This window comes from Notolabrus celidotus, chromosome 8, assembly GCF_009762535.1.
Source record: "Notolabrus celidotus isolate fNotCel1 chromosome 8, fNotCel1.pri, whole genome shotgun sequence".
In the NCBI taxonomy this organism is placed as follows: Eukaryota; Metazoa; Chordata; class Actinopteri; order Labriformes; family Labridae; genus Notolabrus; species Notolabrus celidotus.
This window is the reverse complement of record NC_048279.1, coordinates 19,637,502-19,647,568: the sequence shown is the minus strand read 5'-3', so window position 1 is coordinate 19,647,568 and position 10,067 is coordinate 19,637,502. Positions and strand designations below refer to the sequence as shown.

Here is a 10,067-nt window from a genome sequence, read left to right as displayed (position 1 = left end):
CAGTAATTTAACTCTAGTAACAATTTGACTGAACAACTTTCACTTGTAATGGAGTAATATTTGTCATGGAGTATCTATACTTTGACTAAAGTAATGAAGCTGTGTACTTTGCCCGACACTGGATATTAATAAGCACAGTTTACTTAGGCTTAACGGGGGTGGTGTTAGTGCAGCAGGGCACGAGTGGAGACTGGCAGGACTTTGGGGAACAGGTTGAATATTTACGTAAATACATGATGAGACACGCTCTTGTACAGTAGGTGGCGGTATGCACCTAAAAACGTTTTGCGATCCGCCATTAAACCCAAGAAGAAGAAGAAGCCCAGCGACTCGCTTTACATTTGGCGGGCATTGCGAAACGTAAACAGACGAGGTCGAACATGGAGGAAAGCGAAATAGCAACACGAAAGGAAACTGTCCACAACGTAGGTCTTAAGGATTCTTCTGAAAACCAGACTAAAGATGCTACAGAAGAAGTTTCCTCACAGATGTCAAACTCTGGCTCATCGTGTAAACCGTCGGAGGAGCCAGAAGCGAAGTTTAACCGGTTGAAATTGTTCGACAAAGTGATGCAGAAAAGTCTTGAAAGATTCATCCAATATGTCAGGTAACGTGTTGCTTATCTTTAGGATGAATACATCCTCAAAACTTAAGAATGATATATATATATATATATATGCAGTAGCCAAGGTCTTAGCTAATTTTGTATTGATACTCTATGACTTACTACGGTGGCCCTGAAGGACAAAACAAATTTACAAAAGATGAAACACTTTTACAAAGTTGGAGACAAATTTACATTTTGGAAAACATTTTTACATTTTATAAAACAACATTACATCAGCAAAACACTTTTACCAAGGACAAAACAAATTTAAAATTTAAGAAAAAACAAATTTACAAAAGATGAAACACTTTTACAAAGTTGGAGACAAATTTACAAACAACAGCACTTTTACCATTTCTGAAACAAATTAACATTTCATTTTTATGGAAAGGGAATGTACCAAATATCGGAAGTAATCCCTAAGTGATGGTGTGAGGGGTCATTTAACTTGTTTTGATGGAGAGAAACCAAACAGAGTGACATGGTTTACATATTAGGACATCCTCTGGTCTCAGAGAGAGGTCACAGACCTCAGATGAAAAAGCATCATGTCTCGGAAAAGCTCTGTCATATCTCCGCAAAACCTTCATCATGTGTCAGAATTCAGATGAGACGACCTCAGACCACATTGCCTCAGGCCAAACGGAGTCAGACTAAAAGGAGTCAGACTCAACGGTAAAAGTGTTCCGTCTTTTGTAAAATTCTCTCCAACTTTGTAAAAGTGTTTCATCTTTTGTAAATTTGTTTTTTTTAAATGTAAATTTGTTTTGGCCATGGTAAAAGGGTTTTGCTGATGTAATTTTGTTTTATAAAATGTAAAAAATGTTTTCCAAAATGTAAATTTGTCTCCAACTTTGTAAAAGTGTTTCATCTTTTGTAAATTTGTTTTGTCCTTCAGGGCCACCGTACCTTACAGTATAATGTTTCTGAAATAGCTCGAGAGCCACACCTTGGGACAAGTAGAGGATAGTTGTGATCTGAATGGTTAAACTCTGCCAGGCTAACCTGGTGATACAGATGAGGTATACATTAAGATTCTGTCACAGTTTGTGTAAAATAATTGTCATGATTGTGATGATTCACGAACACACCTGTCATGAAGAGAGCCCAGGGTCTGTTAAAAAGGTCTGCTTGTCCCGATTAAAATTAAGGGTAGGCTTTTGGTTTGTCCTTCTCAAAATATCAGTAAAATGTTAAGTTTCAATACGTTTTTAAAAAACAAATCAATAGAATGTTGCGCATTTTAAACTTGAGAAATTAGTGAAATTTCCAAGTACACAAGTTCAGTTGCTTGTCTTGCCTATGTAATAATGCAGTACCTAAATATGTCCTGTTTAAATTGGTATGACTGAAAAAAAATCAGCAATTTAAAACATTTGAGAGGCTGTAAACGGGAAACCTCCAGCATTTCTCTTAAACAATGACTTTATGTGTCATTAAAACTGTTACATTTTGTTTCTGTCCATCTTGAATAAACTCACTCATTATTATTTCAGTACTCTGCAGTAGTTTGTATGGGTTCTGCATTTAAAGTGAAGCCACACTTTCTGTACACTTGGTTGACATTGTGTTCACTTACAGTTTTAACAGATTCGCCAGCACGTTTCGTCCACTTTATCAAAAGAACCCTCAGAGAATGGAGAGCATTCACAAACAGTTCATAGAGGAGTTACAAGGAGCCATAAAGGTGGGCAACTCTCTGTGTGAAAAAAAACATAAAAAATACCTTGTTTGTATTATAGATTTGAACGCAGTATTCAGTGGCCTGTATGTCTTTTTTAAACTTGTTAACATGAGTGTGTGTCTGTGTTTGTGAAGGAGGACATCAGCAGGTTGATTGAAGAAGGCAATTTAGAGTTCAAACTGAATGAGCTGGACGAACTGGAGAAGGCTGCCAAAAACAACCCAGACCCTGCATGGTCAGTAAACTGAACAGCATTATAATATATTCAGCTGAATGTTGTCGTGGTTAAACTGCAACATTTTGACTGTAGTGCTCAGTTTCTATGTCATTGATACCATAAAATGAAACGCATCATTTTAATCCTTTTAACTTCTGCTTCTGTTCTATAAGGCGGCCAAGTGGCATTCCTGAGCAGGACTTTTGCAGCTTTTTGGTGCCATACTATCAAAAGCAAGAAGCCTACATGCGGCTGGAGCTGAAAAAGATTCGGGCTGAGAATGCTGCCCTCGCACAAAAAGTTCAGGCTGGCAGAGAGAGTGTCGCTCAGACTGAACATCAAATTTGTACCGCTGTTGAGGAGTGGAAGGTGAGAGAAAAACTATTTTGTGCATTCCTAGTACATCTTTTTATTTATGACACAAGTTCTAAATCATACATACAAAAATAAATGTGTAGTTTTAGTGTTAAATTGTTTATGTTTATTTATTTGAACAATTAAAAGAAAATACACACAAAAAAAGAGCACAGATAAATAATATTCTGTGCAGGAAGAGGCAGAAAACTCAGAGATCTTATTTGAAGCCTCCACCCAAATAGTGTTCTAATATAAAAAAATAATTAAAAAATAGTAAATTGGCACATGTAAAGACAATAGTTGATACTAAAAATAAAATAACATAAGATTAAAAAAACTTAAAAGATAATTTAAATACAGTTATTACATCAACATAATTCAAAAGTACAAAATATGAATATGATGTGTAAGAATACCTATTTATGAATATGAGGTTGAGCATAATGAGTAGAATAAAGTAACAGTGGTTAAAAGTTTTTTCAAGCATCCTTTATTACATTTTAAAGATAAACACAATAGAATAAATATTCCAGAATTTGCTGCCCCTGAAACGTATTAAGAATTGACTTCTACAGGTGAAACATTTAGGAGGATGAAGAAATAAAGTTTGAGGAGTTGAGTAAGAGTGGACCTGTGAATTTACAAGTTGCATAACTGAACAATTTATCTGAAGTTGCTTTCATATTTTTTTAGAATGAACAACAATTTTTGAGTTTAATTTCCTTACAAAATAATGACGTTTGACATGTCTGACTTGACTTTTAATTTCTCTCTATTTTTTGTTTGTTTCTTTTTCCTTTCAACTCTCAGGCATGGGTCACAAAGTTTGAAAAGCTGGCATCTTCTCTCTGCCCTGCTGATGTCTTTGATGTGTGATCTTCAGTTATTTGACCTTGATATATGGGGCGCAGTTTGTAAAATTGTGCACACTGAAAATAAAAGCAACATTTCTCCACATTTAGCTCCAAAACTTCATAAAACGTAGACTGAATTTTTAAAAGTCACTTTTTTTTAAATCACGTTTAGAGCAATATTTGTGATCTTCACATTTAATTTTGTTGTGAAAAATATATGAAGTTAAAATCGTTGTTAAATATAAATGTTAAATATAAATATAAATGTTAAATATAAATATAAATGTTAAATATAAATATAAATGTTAAATATAAATATAAATGTTCAACGATAAATATAAATGTAAAATGTTGCTCCACCATCCTAAATATTTAGCTGATATGCGGCAGCGTGAATTTGCATATCAGCTAAATATTTAGGATCGCAGAGCAACATTTAACATTTATATTTATACTTACATTTATATTTATATTGAACATTTAGATTTAACATTTAGATTTATCGTTGAACATTTAGATTTATATGTAACGTTTAGATTTATACTTAGTATTTGGATTAAACAAAATTTTAACTTAAAATATTTTTCACAAGAAACTTAAATGTGAAGAAGATCACAAATATTCCTCTAAATGTGATTAAAAAAAATTGACATTTAAAAAGTCACTCTACATCTTTATGATGTTTTGGAGCTAAATGTGGAGAAATGTTGCTGTTATTTTCAGTGTGCACAACTTTAGAAACGGCTCCCCATATTGATATATATTAACTAATTTCATTGTAATTGTATATTTTTTCACTGTACATTGTTATACATAACACGATATCTTGAGAATAAAAAATAATTATTGCTGAACAAAATCACGTGTCATCATATACAGTTCATTGTGGTAGTGTGCGTGTTTCCTCGTGGTATTACGGTACCTGAGCCATGAAAATAATGCCACAAAGAAGTGAAGCCTCGAGTTGTTGACAGTGGACAGATTCGTAGTGAGCACCAACGGGCCAGAAGCTCGAAGAAACCGGCATTTTCTTTGTATTTAGATGTATTATTCGTGATAGTTATGACGGAAATGTTTTCAACTATGTTTGGACAAAATGAAACTCAGGGACCGCCCGGCTCGTCGTCTCTTGGTTTCGGACCGGGGAAACCTCCGCCGCCTCTGCCGCAGAATCAGTCCTCCATGGGGGGACAGCTGCCACCACAGCTCGGGGATGAGGGGCCTGCTCTACGGAAGCCCGCAGCCATGAATGAACCCTTTTACTTACTGCGGGAGCTTCCTGGTACTGTTTTAAAGAATTTGCTGTGCTTTACATATATATGCATGTACATATGAAATATAATACAGAAATGAGCTGGTAGTAAATTTGCTAAGCAGTTTGTTTACACTGCTAAGTGCTTCAAACACTGAGTATGCTACCTACAGCTTTCGGGCTGTGGTAGGACTCTTCTGTTATATCATACATAAATGAATTGCATGTGTTAACTCAGTTATATTGATTTTATGTAACATACATCAAAGTCATGAACAACCTTGGCCTGATCGTTAGTACTGGTTTGAAATGTCAATTTGGCCGTATTTCTGATGAAATATCAATGTTATGGTTTTGACACATCTTGTCTGAAATGAAGTATTAGTATGTCAATCTGTTCTGTCTGTGTGCATTCAGTGGGAAACGAGTTAACGGGGAACACCAACCTCATCACGCATTACAACCTGGAGCACGCCTACAACAAATTCTGTGGGAAAAAGGTGAAGGAGAAGCTCAGCAACTTTCTGCCAGAGTTACCAGGTTGGTACCTTATTATATTGGAATCTGAAAAAGTGATCCATGCACAGGCATTGTTCTTTGGCAATTGTTTTTTATTCACATTTAACCTTATACACATGACACCAAAACAAATAAACAATAAAACACAAGGGGCAATTCAATTAACAGTAACACAAAAAAAACCAAACAAACATAAAATAAGATGCACAAAAAGAACAGCGAAAATCAAATAAAAAATAAGGACATATACATCAAGCGGCAAACTCCGGTCTTTCACGATGAAGCCCATGCAGAAGTGTTATAAACTGCAGTTCATCGAGAATCCGCTTGAGGCTGGCTGCAGAAACACCGGAAACCACATAGACACCAATTTAAAAAAGATGATCTTTGCAGCATTAATAAACATGTTTACAGCCTGGTTCAAAAAACGGCTTGGCTCTACGTAGCTAATCTCTCTATCGGCACACACTGTACGGGGGGTGAAATTTTTTCTAACGTGGCGGTTCATAGGATATTAAGATTACAAGTTTTTGCACAAATAAGGACATGACTGACTTGACTCTTGGTCGGGAACACATAGCTGTTGGCTAGGAGGCCCAAACTCTGCCTCTTTATGTCACACTCTGCCTGGTTGAGTTCCGCATTTCCAATATGGCTGCCGCCATCGATTGGCTTCAAAACAGCTCTCAGGAACAGATGGGTGATGTCACTGATACTACGTCCATCGATTATACAGTCTATGATATACAGATATTAACTCACTCCGCACCCGGACAAGCTCGACCTCTATAATTTCATAATTTTTTATCTTTGAATAAATGTTAGCTGTTAGAAAATAAAAAAAATTGATCGAAATTCCAAAAAATCTTTGATCACAAATCAAATTTTGCACTACTCTCACTTAAACCTATGAACTTAGTGTGTGTAATACTTTACCCCATATGTTTTCAAAATGAAATATTTTGTTCTTTTCAAAGGCTAATGATCTCAGTTCGTTACTCCAGTGTTTAAGTGAGGGAGGATATGCAGCAGTCCAGTGTTTTAAAATAACTTTCTTAAATACAATGGAGGAAAAAAAAATAACCCAGCTTTGTGGATATGTGACTCTTAAATGTGAGACTTCTTGAAAAGATTCAAATATAAATATTAAAATTAATTTCCACTCCCAAAACCTCAGACAACCAATGCTCTATTTCAAGCCAAACCTTCTGAACTTTACTACAGCTCCAAAATGCACGAATCAGTGAAGCTCTTATCCTTGAAGGTCGGAACTCTGGTCAAATCTGCCCACAGTTAACTACTCATATGTCTGTCCCTTGCCCAATGACTCATCAACACAAGCACATCTGCAGAAAACCCTACCATTTATAGAATATGTGCTGTTCCATTAGAGTACTAGCTGCCACTTCAAAACCTACAGATGAAACAATGACTTAGATGAAGGTGACAAGCTGAAATGAGCGGATGTGTTGCAGTAGGTTTGAAGTTTTGCGACATACCTGATTTCTTATGGGGCAGACATCCAAAGAACCACACCACATCTACCTCCTGGAGATAGTGAGACGTATGTAGATGTAACATATAATGTCAGAGTAGGCCATGGGTCCATTTGTGTTCTTCATTCCTTTGATTTGATTCCCTATAATGGCAAATAAACATTAGCATAAGGAAACATGATGAAAATGTTTGGCTTTGAACTTGCTGTGTTGCATCTTTAGCACTGCGTCCAGGGCTCACCCTTGTGCCCTTACATCACCTGCATTTTGATCTCCATCATCACTATTCTTGACTCATTCCAACATGTCTTGTGTGTTTTGTGCTTCAGGTATGATTGACTGTCCAGGCACTCAGGACGGCAGCTCGTTGCGCTCGCTGATCGATAAGCCTCCAGTGTGTGGGAACTCTTTCAGCCCTCTGACTGGTGCTCTGCTCACAGGCTTCAGACTACACACAGGACCGGTACAAACTAAACTCATAACACTTCTATAAAAATAAGGTTTAAAATAACACACATTTAAAGTATGTTGAAACTAATTAATTCAATTATAAACAGTAGATTATTCAGGGCGGCTAGACCCTGTATCCTTGATTTACTTAAGATTTTGATCAGTTGAAGACTTGTATACATGCTTATCGTTGTTGTTTTTTTACAGCTCCCAGAACAGTACAGACTGATGCACATACAGCCTCCAAAGAAGAAGAGCAAACACAAGCACAAACACCACCGACCACAGGATCCATTACCACAAGGTTTGATATTAACAATAGGTACAAAACTCCAAAGCTTTTTGGCATATTTTCAGACTGCTGACCTGATTCATTTTGATCCCACAGAAACTCCATCAGACTCTGATCCCAAGAAGAAGAAGAAAAAGAGAGACGATGATCCTGACCGCAAGAAAAAAAAGAAAGACAAGAAAAAGAAGAAGGTAGGAGTATCTACTTGAACTCTAGTCATTCAATTTAGGACTATTATGGTTGCCAATGCATCAGTGACCCTTACTCCATCCAAGTTTTTTAAGTCAACTCCTTGCTGCAATGATCACATTATGGCCAGCAGAGGGTGGACATGCTCCAAGCTTGCAGGTGAACTGAAAACCTAACTTGCCAGCAGTGTCATCACATTCAAACTGTGTCTTTTAGCACAAGAAGAATGTAAGCCCTGTATTCTGTGGCCTAGTTTTCATACTCTGTCCACGTGCTTCTTGATGCTGTGAGTAATGTGGTACAGTAATTGTTGGTGTCTTTATTTTTGACTTTTGAGTGGAACAAGATGTGAGTTTTGATGTTTGGTGGCCTAGTTATAATGAGCAAATCAATGAAATCACTGTTATCATCATGAGATTAGGAGGAATGCACTGAACCATCTTTTTTCAACTACCAACCAATATCATTTTTTCATCAGCCACTGTCGATGATAAGCGAGCAAGCAGCTTGCAGTGTATACAATATGCAATTTTTCTTGCATTCATTGGAAAACCATTTAATATTTATAAAATATGGATGTAGTATCCGTGATGTCACCCATCTGTTCCTGAGCACTGTTTTGAAGCCAATCCACGGCGGCAGCCATATTGGAAATGCGGAACTCAACTATGCAGAGTGTGACATAAGGAGGCGGAGTTTGAGCCTCTTAGTCAACAGCTATGTGTTCCCGACCGGGAGTCAAGTCAGTCATGTCCTTATTTGGGCAAAAACTCGTAATCTTAATATCCTATGAACCGTCACGTGAGAAAAAATTCACCCCCCGTACAGTGTGTGCAGATAGAGAGATTAGCTACATAGAGCCAAGCCGTTTTTTGAACCAGGCTGTAAACATGTTTATTAATGCTGCAAAGATCGTCTCTTTTTAATTGGTGTCTATGTGGTTTCCGGTATTTCTGCAGCCAGCCTCAAGAGGATTCTTGATGAACTGCAGTTTATAACACTTCCACATGGGCTTCATAGTTTGAGACCGGAGGTTGCCGCTTGGTTGTACTATACAATGTAGAACATGACTGGTATTTATGCCTGAAGCAATATGAAACTGCATTATTTTATACATCGTCACAAAATGTTTATCAGACATTTGCCTGTAACAGTTCTTGATCTGATATGCTGTCATTTTGGAGGGGAAAAAACATCATGTAGAAATTTATAGCAGAATAGTGAAATGGACATAACGGAAAGTGGTGACATTGCTTTACATTATTTTTATTTTTTATGTTTTATTCTTCCCCCTAAAAGATTAAAGGTGAAAAAGTTCTGATATGATTTATCTGGCTCACAATTTTTTACATCACAAAATTAGGCATTTCAACAAGGGTGTGTAAACTTTTGATATCCACTGTACGTGTTGAAGTCTAAACTAATGAGTTCTCTTTTTCCCTCTCCAGAACCGTCACAGTCCCGACCACCCCGGCCTCGCTGGATCACAACCCAACAGCAACAGCCTCAGATAGACAGGAGCCCACTGTGTGTACACCTGTGTTTGAATGTGCGTGTGTCTGTGCATTTTGTAAGAGGATGTGTGTTTTCCAGATAATTGTATTACTGGCAGTATGTTTTAATAGGAGAGGGGTTAAAATACCTGATGCAAAAGGATATATGATTTGTGTGAGAGTGACAGAGGCAGTGACTCAGTGGATGTGTGATATCAGAAATGTTACAGAACAGTGTAAAAGGCAGAAAGCTGCTGTTGAGCTGCGTGGTGTTATGAACGACTACAAGCAGACACTGTATGTAAGTCCCTCTTTGAATCTGTTGTAATATCTTTTGACCATAATGCCAAAATTAAATAAACTTTGGTTATTATCTTTGCTCCTGTTTCTGTGGTAGGCCATCTGTGGCAGCTTTTCTTTAAAATTACTAGATCTTTACTTATTAGATATGAAGCTCAAAACCTGCTTAACTCACCTGACAATCATACCACTTAGACAACATGTTTGCATTCAAATATTTATTTGTTTATCAAATGCACTATCAGGATATATTGATTCAAAGCAGGAAATAAGATGTATACTTAGCATGACACAACAACGTTTCATTCCCATGGGCAAAACATGTATAATATTAATACAGGCAATAAAACAAGGCCA

The 10,067-nt window shown here is 36.8% G+C and overlaps 2 protein-coding genes across 2 annotated transcripts; both read left to right on the top strand.

Annotated features, from left to right (window-relative positions):
- Positions 1–289: 289 nt before the first annotated feature.
- On the top strand, positions 290–3,829 carry si:dkey-6i22.5 (polyamine-modulated factor 1). The gene is made up of 5 exons (XM_034690032.1): positions 290–607; positions 2,189–2,294; positions 2,426–2,526; positions 2,682–2,877; positions 3,676–3,829. The coding sequence occupies exons 1-5, from the start codon at positions 381–383 to the stop codon at positions 3,739–3,741; spliced, it is 696 nt and encodes a 231-aa protein (XP_034545923.1). The 5' UTR covers positions 290–380; the 3' UTR covers positions 3,742–3,829.
- A 789-nt stretch (positions 3,830–4,618) lies between these two features.
- On the top strand, positions 4,619–9,789 carry med19a (mediator complex subunit 19a). The gene is made up of 6 exons (XM_034690150.1): positions 4,619–5,001; positions 5,389–5,511; positions 7,316–7,449; positions 7,644–7,740; positions 7,825–7,919; positions 9,366–9,789. The coding sequence occupies exons 1-6, from the start codon at positions 4,782–4,784 to the stop codon at positions 9,429–9,431; spliced, it is 735 nt and encodes a 244-aa protein (XP_034546041.1). The 5' UTR covers positions 4,619–4,781; the 3' UTR covers positions 9,432–9,789.
- The last annotated feature ends 278 nt before the right edge of the window (positions 9,790–10,067 follow it).